At 35.9% G+C, this 22168-nt stretch overlaps 1 protein-coding gene across 2 annotated transcripts in view; it reads right to left on the reverse strand.

Moving 5' to 3' along the window:
* The window catches only part of NAV3 (neuron navigator 3), a 258103-nt gene that overhangs the window by 19595 nt on the left and 216340 nt on the right, over positions 1 to 22168 (reverse strand). For both annotated transcript variants that reach the window (XM_065743241.1, XM_065743240.1), the window contains exons 21-27: positions 19373 to 19396; positions 16996 to 17073; positions 9394 to 9477; positions 7718 to 7829; positions 6270 to 6391; positions 4343 to 4515; positions 7 to 160 (exon numbers count right to left, since the gene is read on the reverse strand). In XM_065743241.1, the coding sequence (XP_065599313.1) occupies positions 7 to 160; positions 4343 to 4515; positions 6270 to 6391; positions 7718 to 7829; positions 9394 to 9477; positions 16996 to 17073; positions 19373 to 19396 (747 nt within the window). The remainder of the gene's footprint in view (positions 1 to 6; positions 161 to 4342; positions 4516 to 6269; positions 6392 to 7717; positions 7830 to 9393; positions 9478 to 16995; positions 17074 to 19372; positions 19397 to 22168) is intronic.

Here is a 22168-nt window from a genome sequence, read left to right on the forward strand (position 1 = left end):
ACTAACCTGCATGCGGTTCATGGCCTCCCGAATCTGATCCAGATGATGTGCAGAGCTGAGGGCTTCAAGACGAATGTCCGTTAACTTTAGCTCTTTCTCCCTCAGCTCACTCTTTAGCTGAAGAATAATTTCAGCCTCTGCCTCTGTGCACTCACAGATCCTAAAAAGGAGCAGGTGACAGGCAGGAGATTAAAGGAAGATTCCCTCCCCAAAGCAGTACCATTACTAAACATCAAAGGACAGAAAATGCTTGCTGCTGGTGAAACCCTATGAGTGAAGAGAGATTCTTATCAAAGAAACATGAAAAGGCTTAAATTGCAAATTAGAAAATGAAAAAACCTCCAGATGAAAGATCAGCTTGCTTTATACCTTTCTATTTTAGTTAGAACACTATAGTAAAAAAATAAAGTTGTTAAAAACTTTGAAGAAATCTCTCTTTGGCTGTGCATCACCCATGAGCTTTAACCTGATTTTATTTCTGCATCCTTTCTTCAGTGTAAAGGTTATGATTTTTCTATGCAGTAAGAACTGAAGTCTGCCAATCAAACTGTGCTACTGATATTATCTTTCAGTCACAAACAGTTTTTTTTTCTGTTTTGAACAGACACTTCTTCATGATCCTGAAGATTTTGATCTGTATTGGTTTTAATTCATCCATTTCCCTATAGTTTGGGAAACCTACAGTGTCTAAATTAAAGGGTGATTTTTCTTAGATAGCATTTTTTTCCCTTGAATATAGAATTAAAAGTAGTCACCATGTGATTACATTTTCTAAGTACTAATTTTAAGGAAAGAAGACATTATATTATGAGAAAAGATAAAAACATGACCAGCCGAAGCATTCAGCAACTCTTCAAATCTCATTTCAGATTGTTTTACATCTGTGTATCCATCAGACCCAGATCTATTGCATAACGGAACCAGTCCAAAATAAAACATTGAATTTTGGATCCATTGTTACACTATGCAATATTGTCATGGAGTTATCTCTAGATCTGTCAAATATTTTCAACAGTTCACTAAATGTTATTTGTTTCTTAGACTGACACTGTAAATAGTTAATATTTGCAGAACCATTTAAATATGAAACACATTTTATGACAATAAGTAATATTATTATTGTAATTATTACTACTAATACTACAAACAAGAATCAGAAGTCAAATTTAATTGCCAAATGCATGCAAATGCATTTTGGAAGAGAAGATGCAGTGTTTTTCAGGTCAGCAGCTGGGTACACAACTCCATGCCCCACACTCAGTTTTACCGGGATCTATGCCTGTAGACCACGTGACCATTTTGCCTTTTCTTTGGTGCCCAGACTAGAGAGGACCTGCACACACACACGTGTTGGACAGATGCAATTGGAAGAAAGTAAAGTCAATGTTTTAGAATAAGAGACTCATGTCAAGAAAAAAATGTTAAGAAACTGTAAGCAAATGGAAGATGATGTTCATTGGAAATAAAAAATATGGCAAACTGAAGAGGAAAAAGAAAGAATATTATTCACAATGTGCACAAATATTTTAAATGTGAGCAAAAGTGAAAAAAAAGCATATTCTAGGATTTTTTTAAAAATATTATGACACAATTCTTCCTTTGAAGTGCCCATACCTATAGTAACAAAATAAAAAATGAAATTTGATTTAAATGCATATTTTAGCTCATACAATAACTTTGACAGCTGTGAAATCACATAAATATTTTTTCACTTTCCTTGGTCTTTTTCCAGTATGTTATGAGAAGTAGGAAAAAAAAACACTTCATGAAGACATCTTCAGAGTAGATAAAAACTAAGCAGAAAGCCTGGCTGTGGCTCTAGAAAAATCAGGAAGAAGCTGTCTAGACTGTTTAGAAACATAGAATGGTCTGGGTTGAAATGGAACTCAGAGATGATCTAATTTCAACCCCCCTGCCATGGGCAGGGTTGCCAACCACTAGACCATGCTGCCCAGAGCCACTTCCATCCTTGCCTTGAATGCCTCCAGGGATGGGGCATCCACAGCATCTCTGGGCAACCTGTTCCAGTGCATCACCACCCTCTGAGTGAAAAACTTCCTCCTAACATCCAACCTAATCTCCACTGTCTTAGTTTAAAACCATTCACCCTTGTCCTATCACTATCAACCCATGGTAAACAGTCATTCTCCATCCTGTTTATACATTCTCTTCAAGTACTGGAAAGCCACAATGTGGTCTTCCTGGAGCTTTCTCTTCTCCAAGCTAAACGAGCCCAGTTCCCTTAAGCTTTCTTCATAGGAGAGAAGATCCATCACTCTGATAATCTTACTGGCCCTCCTCTGGACCTGTTCCAAGACCTCTGTGTCTTTCTCAAGCTGGGGGCCCAAGGCCTGGATGCAGTACTTCAGATGGGGCCTCACAAGAGAATGTTAGGAGAAGAGAAGCAGAAAGCATGAAACAATTTGTTTGTTTGTTTGCAGTTCTTCAACACACAGCCCCTGCATCCATAAAATTCAGTAAGATGTTTAGGCTTCATCAAAAGGACTGCCAAGCAGTCACAGAAAGAAGGTCAGAATTCTGATCTAAAGAAAAAGGTTAAAAATGTTTATAAATAATTTTAAGTTTTCTCTCTTTTGACAGTTGCAGGGTTGTTAAATCATTAGGTAATTTTGGGTGAAGGGAACTAAGTCGTGATCTTTAAATAGCGACTGCTAATGACTATGAAAGACAATAGAATTTCAAATGGTGCAGCAGAAAACAGTCTTGCAAAAAAAGTAACATTATCAATGTAACAGAAAAATAAATTAATCTAAAGAGATACATTTTATGTAAAAAAATGGCTGTCTTATATCCTGTGCAGAAAGCTCACAATAATAAAGAAAAATATTCAAAAGACTGGTGTTCAGAAATTTTACAGAGGAAGAGCTTGAAGGCCATAAACTAGACTGAGTTTAGGAAGTAAAGGCTCAGAAACCAAGCAACCATATGCAGAGCTTGAGATAAAAAGTTAGATATGTAGTATTGCTCTTGATAACTCCAAGCGATCAGGACATGTAGAGAGCAACTCAAAGAGACATAGTTGGAAAAAAAAAGGTTATGAAAGCAGATCTGTGAATCATGAATAGATAATCGTGTTGAAGAACAGTGTTCGAGTGCTTTCTATTAAGGTTTTTACAAGTGATTTTAAAGTTGATAGTGAATCAGACTGAAGGGTACCAAACATGTAGAAATTATTCCCTGAATACACACATATACCTGAAACCATAAAAGTGTGAGCTTCATATAAAATGCCCCATAAAATTAGACATGTAGATGAGTTAATCTTTAATAGGCTGCATGGAATGTGTGAAATGGAAAACATTTATTGTGAAGCAGTTTCTTTTATGCAAATATTTGCTGCCTAAGCCTAGTAATAAAAATCCTTAGTCTATCAAAAGTTGGTTGTCAAAAAGTGCATACGTAACACAGTGAAACTCTACTCAAAATTTCAGCAATTAGCCTCAAGAAGAGACTTCCCTGCACGCGCCAAGGAAGAGCAGTTCTGAACTAACTGTACTAAGAACAAGACAAAGAAGGTAGATGGAAGTTCTGTATGCTTGAGAGAGTGTTCCAGGAGGCTGATTTACCCATGTTGGAAAAAATTAGGATTGAATTTAAAGGATTTAGATAAAAAACTCAAACTTGTAGGAGAATATGAATGGGAACTGAGAATTCTGAAAGAACATATTGAAAATAAAAGCAACAACAAGAATGCATGATTTCATAATAAAGAAATGAGACTGCTTCATTTGATTGATGACTTGTTTTCAGCCCTGACAAAGATGCTGATCTGAACAAAATTAAAACAGAAAGTCCTGTAAATAAATAAATGAATAAATAAATTCATGCTGAAAAAGCAGGGGAAATTGATTAAAAAACAGATATAAATTAGTAGACGAATAGAAGAGAAAGCAAGAACAGAAAGGATGAACATATTGTAAAAATTTAAAGATGTCAGGAAAATAAAATGACATTTTTTAGTATACAGTGAAGGAAGGCATTGCAGTGTTTGGCCTTTACTAAATGGATACGATAGAGTTGTTCGTTGTGTAGGAAAAGCACAACATAAGATTTTGGGGGCATTCATTTGTAAAGAGATTTGTACCACTGGATGATTTTTGATAAAATCTGTGAAAGGAAAAGAGAATATTCTAAGAAAAAGTTGCTGGAAAATAAGTGTGTAAACAGAGTGAACCTGGCAAATGGATGGAAGTAATGGTTTTAAAGATCATGGCAGTTGGCAATGGTTTCTGATTTTCAGCTACCCACTTTGAAGAGGTCTACTTCACAGTTCATCGTTCATCCCACTTGGGAAGAAAGCTTTGTTGAGGGAGAGACTTACGCAGAAGCTGATTGCGACGGTTTCATTGACGTTGCCCCACACTCTCCTGAGCTGTGGGGCAATTTGGGTGATGAAGGAAGAGAGGAGTCTGTCTGCTCTTCAATGTCAGAATGTGAGGAGGGGGGTTTGGTGGACTTCTTCTTTCCAAAGGCCTGTTTGAAAGAGCTTCTTAGCTGGAAAATAAACACAGAGCAAGATTACTTCACTCATCCCAGCAATCTGCATGCAGGTCATGTTTTGAAAAGTTAGTTTGCAGATGCCATCCTAGCCACTGCCTGAGGTCAGTATACAGAAGCAAGGTATTAACATATGCAACACAGTATCTCTAAAAACATGATACAGTGTTTGTTTTTCATTTATTAATCCAGCGCAGCGCAAACATAAATCTTTGGAAAAGATGCAGGACTGAGCAATGCAGCTCTGGGAGAGAGGGGTGCTCATTTAAAGCCAGTAGACCCAGAGGAATCCCATTCCCATGGCATTCCCCTCCAGGGAAGGCTTTAAATAACCACTTCACATCTAGGTTCAGGCAGAATCTGGTGTTCCTAAATGCTGAAATCAAAAGACAAGTCCAATTTATTGCTAATTGACTTAAATTTGAACAGCCAAACTGTTCCAGTGCTCTCATTGAGATCACAAGCGAGAAGACTTAAGCTAGAACGTAAGACTTGCTTTGTTGAACTGCTAAGAATGTTAGCTGAAATGTTATCTATACTGTGCTGCCATTTCCTTTAGAATAGTAAGATCTCTGAACATATAAGCATTGCGTTTTTTCTCTAGAAGCTTTGCTGGTATTGAAAAGGGACAGAATAGCCAAAGAGCCATTTATTTCATAAGGAGCCAAGATGAGAACAGTTTGGTTTGCATTGAATTTTAACTAGCCTTTGTCTAAATAGAGAAGTTGACCAACTTAGGAGAAATATGTTGCTTTCTTTATTTTCAGAAAGTTGTTCTGATTTAAAATTGTATAAAACTCAATGACAAACCTCTACCAAAAAAAATGAGGTACTCCAGCATTTTATTTTCATGTTGTAATCGGGGAGTGTGACCACTGACCAGAGAAACGTTGCTTAAGTATTTTTCTATTTTTCAGATCATGAAATCTAACAAGAAAGAAATGGATTTTGGCTACACTCCCCCTTTCTAGAGTCTAAACTTTGATATTAAAATGAATAAAGAGAAACTGAGAAGACAAACAAGATAATCTGTTTTTAGAAGGTATAAAAGCCTACTGCCAAAATAAATAGCAATCATGCCAAGATAGGGTTCTTTATAGATGCATGCCAAATTTTCCATGGTACATATTCACCTCACTTCCTCTAGAGTTCACCTTGCAGAAACATGAAAGAGTGTGGAATTACAAATCAAGGGAATGAAGGCTGATCAGTATTTTAAAACAAATGTTTACGCAGGTAATATTTTTTGAGCAACAAAAACATATTTTCTGATTACTAATTGAAAATATTTGATTAAATCCTTAGTACCATGTGGTATTCATGTGTTCCTGTGTGGAAGCATCTTTCTTTAAACACCATACTAATTTTACACGATAATTCTTAACATATTTCAACTCCATATCTGCATAATGTATTTGAGCCCAGGTTTTTAATCATACTCTTATTGAAGAAAAATTAAGCGTGATTTCAACATGGCCCATAAATATTTTAGGTCACAATAAATTTCAAGGTCCAGTTTTTATTATTAATATATATATATTTAATTATCCTGACTTATGCAAATAATTCCCCATTAACATTCAACAATTTTTAGTTTGCTAGTAGTATCACAATGTGCATTAAAAGTGAATTGCTTTGCATCTGTCTGGCCCAACATGAATACTGTAGACAAAATGGGCCAAGTATGCTACACAGTCACTAAGAAATGACATAGTAGATAAAATATATGTTTAGATCTGTTGAGCACTTACCCAGTTTTTCTTTTTCTTTTTTTTGGAGTCAGCATCATTACCACTTCCAATGCTTGAGTGGCTTGTTGCACTGTTGATGCTGGAAACACTTTCTGAAGAATGCTGCCGTCTAATACGTAAATCTAAAAAAGAAAAGGAAATGCACTGAAAGCCATCTGTCTAGGTGATATAGACTCTACTTCAAGATAATATTTTTTCTTGTATTTATACATCACCACGCTTCTCAATTGAAGCCTAAATGCATATAAAAGGCGTTGATTCTTACCACGGCTTGTATCCAACCTACTGCAGCCTGTGAGAAACCAAGTGGGAGTCAATGGGGATATATTCAGAATATGTATGTGCCTCTCTGGATGGGAAGGCATGTTGGCAATGACCAAGAACAGCAAACCACACAGGTGTAACATCACAGCAAAGCAGTTTTTTCCAGAGATGGATTACCTGAGTTACCAATTGTGCTACAGGGTTTAATTTTTTTTGTCTGAGCAGTAGAGGCACTATATGACTTGTAGATGACCTAATCAGAATTCAGATTATACCTCCTAATATACCATGACAGAAATAAGCAGGCAGGTTCATTTAATACAAATGAAGCAGAATAAGAATTGGAGATTACTAAAACGATTGGTGAGGCTTCTGAGTTTCAATTTCCTAAAAGTCTCTAATAAATATAATTTAATCACCGGAATATATTCTTGCAGAACATACTCACAAATACCAAACAATATTACTTATTAGGTTATTTTTTACTTCCAAGAAGTTAACTTTTCTAACTTGCATTTCATGGAATGAAATTATCTCAGGGCAGTCATCTAAATGATGACCTCTATAAGGAAAGATCAGTGGCACTTTCAAAAATGAATTCTGTTATAATTTTTTTCTTCAAGTGATTACTTTGCTATTTCTCATCAACACATACCTCTGAAGTATGTATTTATCACATAACATCTGCCAAACATGACAAATTAATTCAAAATCCGCAATTTAAAATGCCTGCCTTCCTGCACTGATTTGGCAACTTGTGAAGAGATAGATCAGTTGTTGTCAGTGTCTCTCTTAATGATTATAACAACTTGCAGAGCTACATCTTACGCTGGATTTCCAAGGTATAACCAAGTTTTGCCTTAAGATTATACTGGTGTTTTGGGAGTACTTCAGAATACAACTGCAGCAAAATGTTTAACTCTTGACATCTCTACGCAGGTCACACCTGGCCACCCTGTTCTGAGAAGACAAGGTTCCCAGAATTCTTCAGCAAAGAAGAGATTCAGAGAAGGTTTCCAGCCACGGAAATACCACAAGTATGCCTACCACTTGCTTCAGAATGTTCTTGCCTTTGCAACAGAGCCCCCAAAACAACAGAAAAGTAGTGATCAGCCTTTTTTATTTTCATTTCTTTTTTTCTGAGGAGAAACTCTGTATTTATTTTAACAGTGACAAAATCATACCTTTGTGGGTGTGATCAGGGCCATTCAGGGCTCCTTGAATAGCAGCTTGTGCAGCAGAATTTTGGGCTTTCAGCATTTCAATGGTTTCCCGTAGCTCTATAAGCTCAGATTCCTATTGGAAGAACAATGAGAACTGGAAATTGATGGCACAAGAATAACATTTATCTAAACCAAGGAAAGTGACAAGAATGACTAAACTGAAGTACCTAAGACTGCCTGGATGAGCACAAGGATGACAGAACTTCCAAGTAGTATTTATGTTTTCTCTCCAGTGACATTAAAATAATATATAATTGTGTATTTTTCCTATGTAAAGAGATCATGTTATTCCTTAGGAGGAGAAAACCTATTTTTATATATAAAATTTGATGTAAAACAAGTCTTGGTTGAATACTTAAAGTGAAGAAAAAGGCAAAAACTTTATTGCCTAGAGGCAAGAAAACCAAAAGATTACATCTTTTAGAATGGAGGCTACTCTCTAATGGATGAAACTCCATCTAAATTTGCGTACTTTTCAGTAAAAATAGTAAAACAAAATAAATAATTCAATTACAAAAAAAAAGCTGTTTAACAGGGACTGTCTTACCACTCAGTGAAATCACTCTGCTTCAGTGCAAGAAGTTCTGCACTGGAATTCAGAGTCAATTTTAATTAAAAAAAAAACCAACAAAAACCCAGCTTTTTCTACTGATGTGTTAAACCTCTCATTCCAGCCCTTATTTGTGAAATGAGGATTAAAGGAATTTAATCTCAACAGCAGAGAAAAGAAGAGACATTTCAAATCTAAGGGGAACAAGGTTGCTTATGTGATGATTTTTTTCAAAGCCAGTATTTAATCTCTTCTGAAAAGAAAATCTTTGAGGGAAATTATACTTTGTTAAAAGTTAATTTTAAAATAAATCTTTTTATTTGTTTATTTAATAATTTTGCTTTAAGAAAAAAATGCAAGCAATATCAATATTTTCTATCCAGTTCACAATACATCTTGCATCTATTTGTCCTCTATCAGACTGTGAAATTTTATTTTATACACAGGTAGACTGGTTCTAGAGGTGAGAAACAGCTCACTGATATGCAGTTTCTTTCAGAGCCTGGCTCACTGATGCCCCTTCCTTTATAGGACATTGTTCAAACTTCCTACGGGCAGAATCTTCAGCTGGGGACAAACCCTCACATTAAATTTATTAAATTTATTTAAATAATTCAAATTTATTAGATTTATTCCCAAATAAAAGCACGGGGAAAAACAGAACCATTTCTAAGTGGATAGGATAACCAACCTGCATTAACAATGAATGGAGGCATTTTTCTCTGCCTAGAGTCCTTCCCTTCCCATACGGCTGTCATTCTGACAAAGCTGTTAGGCTGGGCTATAACTATTTGTTAAAGCATCTTTCAGTATGGATTAAACCTAGAAATGCATACATTTCATTAAAATCTGGAAGCTTTAATCTTCAAGCTATTCTGTGATATAGTCTGGATAACCCTGATGTTCAGAGTTTAATTATCCTGGAGCTTTATGAAGATTTGATCACAACGGCCACTACAGAAAGGTCTGCCTTATTTCTACAGCTGTTCCTATTTCCTTTCACCATTTTTTAAACGAAACTGTAATTTTTTGTTTTGTAGTCTATTGCTTTCATTCCTCATTACAGCATCTTCTCTGGTAAACATACCTTCTGCTCAGCTGTCATTGTAAGACTTTGCAAACGGCCAGTCATGTTTCCTAAGCTTTTTTCAAAAGCTGCTACTAGGTGAGCCTGTGAAAAACAACAACAACAACAAAATAGAAGACATCATTAGTTGTGGCAGTGGGTCTTAAATGCTATATAAAACTCTCAATAAACTGGGATGCTTTATACATTTTGGCTGGACAAACAGTACTTGGACTTCATAAAATTCAGCACTCCTAGTTTGGGCTATCTCACAGACCTATTTAATTATTTATTTTTTAAATTCTCTTTCCCCTCCAAGCGTATCTTCTCCAAACCTCTTGTACTAATTTTAAACTCAGACTGAACCAAATTGTCTATGTGAAGCAGCCAAGTGAGCCCAGTGTTCCTCAGGCTTCTCTAATTCCCGATGAGTTTAGCTCAGGTACCTCTGCCTGCAATGAATTATAGATTTAATATCCTGCCTGGAGTTTACTGATACATTGACCAGAAGAAGTCTGCTCCAAATAGAAGTCCACAAATGATTATTTTCAACTACCAAACACTTCAACAGAGGAATTCAAGTGCTTTATCTGAAAAGGAGAGTTCTAGGCTTCCAAATAAAATATTCCAGCAAAATCCTGAGAATCGAAAACATTGCACTTTTTTTTTATACAGAAGGTCATTGCTTGATCTGTATCTCTTATATTGATAATATATATGTATGTGTGAGAGAGTGTGTTTTTGTGTCCATATGTATGAAATTAATACGGTTTATATAAAATATAAATATTTATACATAAAAGGGCAAAAAGGTATATCAAAGACAACCTTGAAAACTGTAACTCCTACTTTTCAAAGAGCAGTAGATTGAAAACAAATCAAAGATTTAATAAAATAATAATATTAAGCTTCACTCTATTTCTAACAACATTCATCCTATACCCTGTGTTCAAACAATACATCACTTTTTTAGTGGCTGCAATTTACACTGAGCTTCATTGGCAAAAAAAAAAGGGCAAGAGGTCATAAAGAAATCAACAAGATAATCCATCATTTACAGTAAAGCGACAGTGAGAATTTATGTTCCATGAAATTCCATAAAATGGAGTCTCATTTCATAACACCAAATAGTTAAAGCAGAAGGAAATACTTATTTTCATTTTTCTGTCTCCAGAATGATCTAAGTGAAGTTTTCTAACATAGGGACTATAATACACTTAGGAAGACAACTCGTAGACAGCTAATTTATATGCACAAATGGATTAACTAAGCATCTTCACTTCTAAAGAATGACTATTTCTTTCTTTTAATATATCAATAGACTTACACATTGCTTAGCTAATTTTCCTGTTAGAGCTTTGCATGCTTCTGTAGGTGTTGCTAACAATGGTCAAACATAGTTGGTAGTACAGTCTCAAGTATGTACAGAAAAACACATAGTCCAAAGAGGATTGTTATAAACTTCAGGAGAACATAAAGAGTTCTTTGCCACCTTGCTCTGTACATTATTCCCAAAATAAGAAGTTATTATCTTAGGTACAACAGTGGCCCAATTATGTGTCTCCACTTCAGAGCTATTGTGGTAGTAATAGGCTTTTGTGTTTTGTCAATTATTTTGGATTGCAATAAAGATTTCAGTATCTTGCACACTCTATGACAAGGAGTTTACTCCCTGCAAAATATATTACTGGCAAATAAGACATTTAACTATTTATGTGTAGGGTGTTCAAACCACCTTTGTACATCTGTGAGTATGCCTTAGGGATAATTTCTTGGTAAAGGATAGGGAGTAATTTTTGATAGGAATGAGTCTAGATAGATATGCAGTTTCTTAGGGATTATCTAGTAATGGTGTATATTCTTAGTTATACTCTTTTAACATACCTAGCTTCGGCTATATACTTGAAATTACATTTTAAAATAAATTAAATTTGGCACATGTGTCAAATACACATCTGAAATGCATGAACTGATATAAAGTTATTCTAGTTTGTTTGGAGCCTACAGGCTTTGGTAATTTCCCCACTGTTACTCTGAGAAAATAAAAGTTGCCAGCTTTTAAACTTTTTACTTGAAAAATTAGTGGCATATTACAAAAGATCTATGTTGGATCTTAATTCCTCATTGTTTTAATTCTGAAGATGATGACCAGTGTCCCAGAGCACTGAGACAAATTAGATGCACTAAAACAGAGCTACAGCCAAATGTGTCTTTTCTACATGTGTTTAACAGGAAACTAATGGGGCTCTCTGTTTACTGCCTCATAACAATATCTGTGGTTCCACTGATGGCCCATGGGTCTACTTTACTATGAAAATAAAAATGGGTATTTAGGGTTTGAAAAGGCAAATCATTTGCTTAATTATGCATTGCTATTGCTGATTTCTCACAATTGTATTGGGATAATTGCAGTTCTTTGGTACCTAATCATGCATGCTTGTGCAAAGTAATTTCCTATTCCATAGATACAACTTCAGCTTATATTTTACACAAATAGAGTATAATGAACTAAAAAGCATCACTGAAAATGTCATTAAAGGTCACTGTAACTATGAAGCTACTGTCTGACAATCTTTAGAGAATGACTGCCATGTCACAATCATGAATTCTAACTAAAATATACCTGTTGACAGTGTATATTACCTTGGAGTAGCACACTGTGATTTCTGCATCCTAAATGTAGTTTGATTAAGATAATAATGGTCTTCCCCAGGTCATCTGAGACTACAGGTTTTTATTTGCTAATAATAAACTATAATTCAAAGGCACATCGACTGAAAAGTAGTCATGAAAAAAACTTTCAATCACATTGCTCATTACTTTAAATGTTTATTACAAAAGAACACTATCCTCAGAAATACAAGGTGTCAATTTTTTAATAAACTGTGCTATTTTTCTCCATAGTAGCAAATATTTATTTATGCAGTATTCTAGGGGATACCTATTTGTTGAATTCTTACTCAGATTTTTCTCAAAAGAAATGCTATCTAACAAAATAAAAATGTTCATTTGACAAAACAAATCCACAAAAAAATCGTCAGTAAACTTATATATGTGAGTATAGATATTTGTATAAGACTTGCATATTTATATTCCCACTTAAGCTCAGACTTTGTATTCAAAGACTGAAATGCAAAAAATCCAGAATGGCCATGAGTAATTAAAAAGTCAAATTAGGTATTTATTTTATGCTCACTAATACAGTAAGTTTTACTGTATTAGTTTTACTAAATTTCACTGAATCTGGATCCATTGAATCTGAAGATGCTTTACTTTTACTTTGTCCAGAAAGATCCATTCTTTCATTCTAGCAATAAATATTTAGAAGTAGATTTCCTTTCGTAAGTCGCAGCCAGTCTCTCATACCTCAGAAGACTCTGTTAGAAGTAGCAGCTGCATTCATAGCTTAAATCACTTGAACATGATATATGATAGTTTGCATACTAAATGTACATCCATTGCTAAGGAAATTCAAATATCTTCACAACAGAAAACATTTGTACAAGGAGATAGGATGGAATCAGCTTGTAACTGGGCACTACTGGAAGTATGCTTCTAGCAAAATGTGTCCATCTTTACTACAATACACATCTCAGCTACATAAGCAATACGCAGCTTTTAATTTCTAGATCCAACATATATTGACTAATTTTGTCTTCTGCTAATAATGTCTGTAAATATCTAAGAAACAGGAGGCAAAGGGACGAGGCAGGACTCTTCTCAGAGGTGTGTGGTGATAGGACAAGAGGAAATGGCCACAAAGTGATGTACAGGAAGTTCTGCACAAATGTGCGTGGGAACTCCTTCCCAGTGCAGTGACGGAGCAGTGGCACAGCTGCACAGAGAGGTGGTGGAGTCTCCTTCTCTGGAGACGTTGCAGACCCGCCTGGACGCCTACCTGTGCAACCTGGGCTAGGGAGCTGCTTTGGCAGGGGGTTGGACTCCATGATCTCTAGAGGTCCCTTCCAAACCCTACAATTCTGTGATTCTGTGATCTGAAATTACCATTGGACACAGTCAAAGACATACGTGCTCTAAGGAAATACATGCTTCAGTGTGAAGATGACAGATTTGATATAAAACATTTCCCAAACCCCAAATACCTCAATTCTTAGCCTATCTTAAATATACTCCTGGCACATCCAAAGACTTGACTGATTCACTTTCCCATTTGACCTGCTGTGTCCAGGTTTATGAAACAAATAAACATCATCCCACCTGACACAGCTTAATGGGAGGAGGTTTGAGAGGGTGGGAGAGGTCTGGCTGACTGCAAACAGTGACTGTATATCTGCTGACTTTTTTTCTTCACCACAGGCTATTACCTTCTTGTTTGGTTGCAGGACAGTGATGCAGGGCTGGCCAAATGAGCATTAGCCAGCAAACCCTAGCCACTTTCCAGTGGCATCCAGAGTCTACTACAATGGGTAAGCATACCTCCTTCACACAGTACAAAGCAGTGATCGAATGCCCTCCAAACAAGCTGCTTGCTGGAATTTGAGCCCTTGTTGGACACAATGGAAGTCTGCTGGCTGGACACTTTCAGCACTGAAAACAGCCCTTAATTAGCACTGAGATTTGCCCTTCAGTAACATTGAAAGAGACACCAGGGAAAAGCCAGAGTATATATAAAAGAAAAAGTAAATTAAGCATCCAAATAACAGCTGGGCCCGGCGTGGATTTAATCACATGCAGGCAAAACACTTTGGGGTTAATCAAATGAAATAAACAGCTGAAATCAAGCATAGAACTTGAATCCAACAATGCCTGAATAATGAATTAAAATGAGTAAGAAAAGTCTCAGCAGAGGTTTCCAAATGCCTAAGAAATGCTTTAACTTCCAAATTGATAGGTTTTGATATAAAATAATACATGAAGAAAAGGCTTGACCAAATAGGTCAAAATTCATCCTGATGGTCTTTTAATAACACTTGCACTATGAAGTCTCTTTTGTAGCAAAGCAAGAGAAAAAAGACACAAATAACATGGTTATGGAAAGACTGAAAGACTCTTTTTTCTCAGTTCTACAAAGGGAAAGTATAATAAAAAATTCCAGCCCAAAATGAAATGAGAAGGAACATGACATTGTTATTGTTTCCTTCTCCAGATCACAGTGGGAAAAAAAAGTACTGCATATTTTCAGACATGGAAAGTATGGAAATTTGGAGGAGTTTAGGGTTAAGGTTGAGATGACAGCCTTTATATCAAAGGTAACAGAAATGACTGAGTAGCTTTCTGTTCAGCAAAGGCACTGTTATATATACCTTGCTCATACAGTTCTCTGTTGGCAAGAGATGGATCTAGCTACAGGAAAGAATTGCTCAGCCTGTGAGAGATTAAGATTAACATTTTACTTCTAAAATACACAAGAAAAGGAACTCCACAGAACAGGGTAGGCACACTGGCTATAAATCCCCAAATATATATCCTGAATTGCATTTAAAAATCACTATATAACAGATTATTCAGTTAATACCTGGTAACATAATCCAAATTTATTGTAGTCAGACAGGATTGCAGCTCACATTTCCCATCTGGCATTATTTTCTGATAACATGTTCAATAAATCATATCAATTGATAATTGATAATGATCATATCAACAATTGGAAGAAGAATGACGGATCTCTCTGTGAAATGTCCATTCTTCATTACTTACATATCAGAGTAGTTAATAAAGCTTGCACATTCTTTGTAAATGTTATATTGTTCTTACCTTGACATCTATCTGTATTTTGCTGAGCTTATCTCCATGAAATATAACTATAATAAATTCTATCAAAATCTTCAATTCATGCCCTTTCATTGGTTGTATCTCCTTACTTCAAAAAACAAAAAGCTGGACATGAGCCAGCAGTGTGCTCCTGCAGCCCAGGCGGCCAACAGTATCCTGGGCTGCACGAAAAAAGGGGTGGCCAGCAGGGAGAGAGAGGTAATTGTCCTCTCTCTACTCTGCACTTCTGAAGACCCATCAGGAGTATTGCATACAGGCCTGGGGCCCCCAGTACAGGAAGGATGTGGAGGTGTTGGAACAGGTCCAAAGGAGGACCACAAGGATGATCAGAGAGCTGGAACACCTATCCTATGAAGAAAGGTTGAGGGAGTTGGAGTTGTTTAGACTGGAGATTTCAGGGGAGACCTCACTGCAGCCTTCCAGTACTTGAGAGGAGATTATATGCAGGAGGGAGCCAGACTTTCTGTATGGTCTGATAGTGATAGGACAAGGGGGTATGGCTTTAACCCTAAAGAGGAAATATTTAGGTTAGATATTAAAATATTTATTATTATTATTATTATTCAGAAGGTGGTGAGGCATTTGCACAGGCTGTCCAAAGAAGCTGTGGATGCCCTATCCCCAGGCATGTTTAGGAGTAGACTGGATGGTGCCGTGGGCAACCTGATTTGGTGGGTGGCAACCCTGTCCTTGACAGGGTCATCGTAACTGGTGATTTTTAATGTCCCTTCTAACCCAAACCATCCTATGATTCTATGATTTTTTGATTCTATCAAGAGTTCAACCTGGCAATGAAAAAAGACACTTTCTGAACTGTGCTTACACAACGCATTGACAGCTTTGAAGCATAAAGATACAATATTAAACTGAAATTTTAAGGAAATCTGGTAATTTACAGTTTGAATATTAACTTATTTTTTGGTGCTTGTATCATTTTATATGTCAGGAAAAAAGTTTCTTTTCAACTTAAAAATTATGGTAATATATTGGTATTAGCAGTTTAATATCAACAACACTGACATAAATTTTACTATGGCTCAAGATCTCTAGTAAGTTTTAGTCTTGATAGTTTGGATGACATGTAATGGATCAGAGTATTTCATGTTGTTCATATGCAGATTTACATGCACATATATAAAAAAAGTAATTTGAAGTGGCTTGGTTTTAGCTACTGGTGTGTTTCCTCACTGAAAATATAGACTCTGCAGACAATGAGAACTTTCTGTTCCAGAAACAGATCCAGATCAGTTCTGCAGCTTGCAAATTTACATATTATGTAAATGCCTATCAACTGTGTTCTTTCCCCTTAATCAACCTTGGAGGTGGTTCAAGGAACATTTAGATGTTGTGTTGGGGGATATGGTTTAGTGAAAACTATTGGTGATAGGTGGACGGTTGGGTTGTCTTTTCCAACCTCAGTGATTCTATGATTCTATGTTACTGCTAAGCCACAGCATTTTATTTATCCTGGTCTACAGTAAGCCCATCCCTATACATTTCAAAATGATTTTTAACAATCTAAATAGACTGGATTGATGCATCTATCACAAAGCATGAATCTGCCACTCTTAATTGTGTAGTATCTAATGAAAATTGCCAGACAATATGTCTAACATTTCAAATTCCATGTTAAGGTACAGGAAATAACATCAGAGAAAAGAGAAATCACAACCATTTCCCTATTCAGAACATGCATTTCCGTATGTGTTTTATTATAAGATTTTTTCTGCCTGAAGGTGAGGTGATCTGAATGTTGAATGAAATAATTCATTTTAAAAACATCAAGTTAAAGAAGTAGTAGAAGTGTCCTAGATCACACCTTGGTACCTGATTGAATAGAAGCTATTAAGCTATTTGATAGTGTTTTTTAGCAGAGGTGTAAATACTTACATTTGCAGAAAGTTGAGATGTAAGGGTAGCAACTTTCTCTTGTGATGCAACAAGCTCTCTCCGTAGTTTCTGAATTTGCTAGATGGAAAAAAGGCTACTGTCAGTATTTCAGCAACTGTCTCCTGTTGAATTTTTTTAACATTTTTCTAAAGAGATCACTAACAAATGATCACTAAATGTGTTAAACAATACCTTAAGTTCACATTTTAATCTCAAAACTTTTAAGAAATACAGATTAATAAAATTAAGCACTTCATACTACTCCAAAAATTTTCTTGCGCTTAAGCAATACACCTTAAAGGATTCAATTTAAGGAGCATGTGTGAGCAAATGCTTCATTACTTCATATGTGCAGTTCTCTAATTGCATACACAAGCAACTTTTTTTTTTATCGGACTATGTAGGTTTCAAACATATTTTTAGTGTAACCAATGACAACAGCCCTCTTTGAGGCCTGAAATTACGCAATAAGAATTTGTAAAGGTTCATTTCGCCAGGCTATAAATGTGTGATGCAATTATGTGTTAAATGTCTGCAGTAGATGCAAACTGAAGTGCCAAAAGGTACTCCCCCACTGCCTACCATGAAGAAGGCTTCAGTGGCAACCTCTGACATAGAGAATGTAATTTCATAGATGTCTGAAGTTAGATGAGATATGGTAATATATATATATATATACATATATATATATATACACACATTTCTCTAACACAATAGTTCTCACATGACATTGACCCAAATATGCAACTTTCAACCTTTCTAAATCTTATTTTCTTTTTCACCTCCAAAAAATCTCTCATCAACTTAACAAAAAAATGTAGCTTTAAATGTGCATGCTGATGTAGAATTAACTAAATTCAAAGCTCCTATATTCTTTTATGAGAAATATAATCCTTAATAATAGCTGAAAAAGGCAAGATATCAGGCATGAAACATTTTAAGAGCTTTTGACTCTACTTGAGATTTTACAGTGACTCCAGGCATTGCTCTGAACTTAAGCATGGGATAGAGTTTCACTTTGAACCCCTTTCATATTCAGATATAAAAGAAATCAGTGCAAACTAGAGAAGTAAAATATCCACAGACAGCCTAGCAAATGGAGAACATGACATTCTCAAACTAATACTTCTACCGTAAGGACTACTGCAATATTTTAACTTTATGATTCCCGTGAAAACCAACAGGGAATATTGCACACACTTTAAAGGTAAGCAATGTCCTGTATGTTAGTGATACAAAAGTACTTAAATCATTTGCATTGGCTCAGATTAAAAGACATTTTTGAGCTGTTCTCTATCCTGACCTTTCTTTTTTTCCCAAGTTTTCTCTTTGGTTTTCAGAAGCAATAATTTCAGTGGCCTGCTTAGACAATACTTTAATCAGAACCTTCCAATTAAGGAAATGCCAATTTCACTGGGCACATCTAGATACCAAGAAAGCTTCATTAATGTTGTTACACCACTATATAGAGCCATTCATGAAGGGAACTGAAACAAGGAATTGTCATTTACACCACTGAGCTATGATGTACCTTTTAAACTCCTTTGGTTTAACTATCAGACAAAGGAGCTTAGAAAATCTCGAGGAGAAATAATATTGAAATGTAATGCAGTAAGTATAATATTGAAATGTAATGCAGTAAGTATGGAAAAATATGTTTATTTGTTCAACCTTCTCAAAATATCTTTTAGACTTTTTTTTTACTTTTTTGTCTGATCAGAATATTGAAAACAAGAGCAGAATAAATGCAGAATCTGAAGACATGCAGTTCTGGGAAGTGGTCATGGACCCCTTGGTGCTGCAGTTTATTGCCACTACTCCTTGGTGCCCTTTCAATATAACCAGAACTTTGTATGAAGAAAGACTGTAATTGTATCCAGCTGCTGACTCACTCGTGCCATCCATTCTTATGCACTGTGAGGAGAAAGAAGCTGTTTTCCATGTCAGTTTTGATTTATATCTGAAATCAATCTGTGTTTCTCTGAAATTCATCGAAGTGGTCAGTTTGAGAAATTTAATACAAAGCAAAGTGTTAAGTGGTGGAAGTTCAAAGTGAACATTTTACTTATTTTTCTCTAGAAGTCCAGCGTGTTACCTTGAACAGTACAGTCCCTTAGACCCAGTACAGAGTGATTTTAAGTCTGAAATCAGATGTATTACAACTCCTCTGCTCAGCACCCTTATTTTCATTGATTTTTTTCTACATTTCCAGAACCTCAGCCAGGAATCGTTCAGTACAATGCTAAGAAAATGCCTTTTAGTTCCGCTAGATGTCATTTTCCCAGTGGACCATAATCTTAGTGGTATCAGAGAAACAATATAATTCTAAATAATACCAAACAAACACATAATTACAAAGATGAAGAAGTGTTCTTACCTCTGAATGTGCCTTTTCCTCTGCCTGGAAGAAAACGAAGAAATGGTTTAGAAACAATGAGCAACATAATTGAGGTAACAGAAAATAAACACCAGCTACACTAAAGTGAAATGAATAGCTTCATGGATCTGTTGCATTTAAGGGGGGTATGCAGTAAAAACAATAAATGAAATTCTTTTCAACTTACTTGGAAAGGCTCCAGCTGAAAACCCAAAGAGTTTTCCAGCATACTGACAAGATGAAAACCAGGGGTAGAAGAGGAACGGTAACAACTGTAAGACTGCAGCTAAATTTCTAACATAGGAAAGAAAACCTGCTATGCTGTCAATGAATGTACCTTAGTCTGTACTTACCAACTTTTATACCATAATGAATATTATGGCTCCTGTAACTATAGTTGCTTAACTGTATACTGTGCAATAATCCTAACAGACTAATCCCTGCGAAGAGAAGTTGGCACCGTACCAGTAAAACATATATGGGAGAAGGTGGGGGAAGAGGACTACTTGTAGTTTAAGTTAATTTCTTCCATACAGAGTGGAATGACAAAAATATTAAGATATACAGAGGTATGTTAAAGTTTTAGCTTACACTTAATAATAATTTTTAACAGTTTTAGATATTTTCCATATTTTTATGCATTATGTCATATAATGATACTAAGCTTCCTATTTATTTAGAAGCCTTTTCCAACAAGCTAAAAAACTAAGTCATTACAAAGCACACCTTTGGAAGTCTGCTAAGATAAAGGTCATTGAATCTATAAGCAGGGGAGTGAACTAACTTAGGAGGCATTTGGCTTCAGTGGGATTTTAACAGAAAGCAAAGATTTAACATGAGAGAAGAAACCATTTTGTAACACAAAATAAGAACCAGTGTACTGGAAATCAATGCACCCCATGACCTGAAGTAGCCGAAGTTCAGAGAAACCATCTGATGTTAGGTAGAACAGAAGTAATTAGTAAAAGAAACACATGGGTAGAAGAATTAGATGTAAAACAAAACATTAGAAAGGCTAGGAAAACCCAAGGTAAGTGTTCCTCAGAAATTTCCCAGATGTCATGCATATTTTTTTTACTGTTTGCTTGTTTGTTTTGAGGCTGTATGAAGCACAACTTTCATGTTGCTTGAATTTTGTCACCTGATTATAGGAAGATTTTTTTCCTTACCTAGTGTTGGTAAATAAAAGACTTAGAAAAGTCCTTTTTCAATACACTAGTCAATTACCACAGAAAGAGGCTGAGATGTTATTATATTTCCCTGTGCAACACTTAGCTGAAACTACTCTAATACCTACATCACCACATGGGAATAATTTAAAATAGTGATTGTTTTATTTGTCAGCAATGATGTGACACATCCTGACACTGGCTTTATGATTACGTTCACAAAAGCAGGATCTGCCCACAGAAAATTTTGGAAATCTGTTCTCATTATTGTTACTTCAAACACGTTGTGCATAAAAAATCATTAGAGGATCAAGAAAGACTAAGTCCCCTTATGAGTTCTACCATGACAAGAAAAGAAAACAAAAATTAGGCTTGGTGATCCTTTGCTGAAATTGCCACGTGGGGACCTGAGGCTGCTGTGGTCCCACTGATGAGGGAAGTGCTGCATGTTGTTAGCAGATGGCTCCCCCAGCACACAGGGAAGTGTTGGCTCTCCCCCAGACGTCACAGAGATGGATGCCACAGGTCATCTTTTGTGGAGAGTAGAAGAAGTAGATGAAAGAGAAAGAAGAGGATTCTGGGTTTTTTATCAACATACAAAATAAGATCTGAAAACCACACAGGAGTGTGCAGTTTCCAGTTAGGAGTTCATGCTGACATCACTGTAATCTAGCTCTCAGTCATAGGCTCACAACTTCAAAACTCTTCTCTAAAAGGAAGCAATTTTCTCCTCTTCCCTGTATTTCTCTATTGCATCCATGCATCCCATCCTTGAAATGTAATTTTTTTCCTTTTTTTTGAAGTCTTAAAATATTAGCATACAAATGGCATGTCCTTTACTCATCTCCTTCAAGCTTGGCTTAGCACATCTAATGAATTCTGGGGATTCTACGTGTAGCTAATGTTGAAGAGACAGTGCGAAAAATAGAGCAATTAACTAAATATGTGCAAATTGTGGTGTCTCACCTACTGAGCAGGAGATTAAAACTGGAGACAACCTATCATAATTTACACTATCAAGCATCTTTTTCAGCCTCTTGGAGAGCTAGATGTACTCACTGTCAAAACAGGATCAGTGTTTCAATCCTAGAGTCTACTATATCCACTCACATGGCACACTTTTCTGAGAAACAAAATGTTTCTCTCTGTAAAAGCATATCTCAACAAGCTAGATTCCCAGTCTATTCAAGTAAGTTCTGAAAACTCAACTGAAAACCCAGAAAGAAAGCCAATACATAAAGAAAATACTAGAAGATCTGTCTCATTGGACTCATTCATTGCAATAACAGCAAATCATGAAGTGCCTCTTTTGAATCTCATATTCTAATTTTCACAGAGACAATCTTCTGAGAGCGTGTTCAAGCTTTCCAGCTATCCTCTGGTAAAAATATGTGAAGATCTTGATCTTTATTGAATACTTTGTCTGAAGCATCAAGGCTTAAGGCAATGCTTGAAATCTGATAAATGACTTTTACTGAAGTAAAAGTACTGAAGTACTGAAGGTAAAACACTCAGCTCTTGTATTCCTTCTCAAATCTACTAATAGCTGAAAGTGAGTTACATGTAACAAAATCCTGTGAAGCTATTCCTTTCTGGAGGCAATGGGGCACAGCATGGTAACACTGAA

This window comes from Cyrtonyx montezumae, unplaced genomic scaffold (genome assembly GCF_038088225.1).
Source record: "Cyrtonyx montezumae isolate F1298 unplaced genomic scaffold, pur_monq_1.0 scaffold_3, whole genome shotgun sequence".
In the NCBI taxonomy this organism is placed as follows: Eukaryota; Metazoa; Chordata; class Aves; order Galliformes; family Odontophoridae; genus Cyrtonyx; species Cyrtonyx montezumae.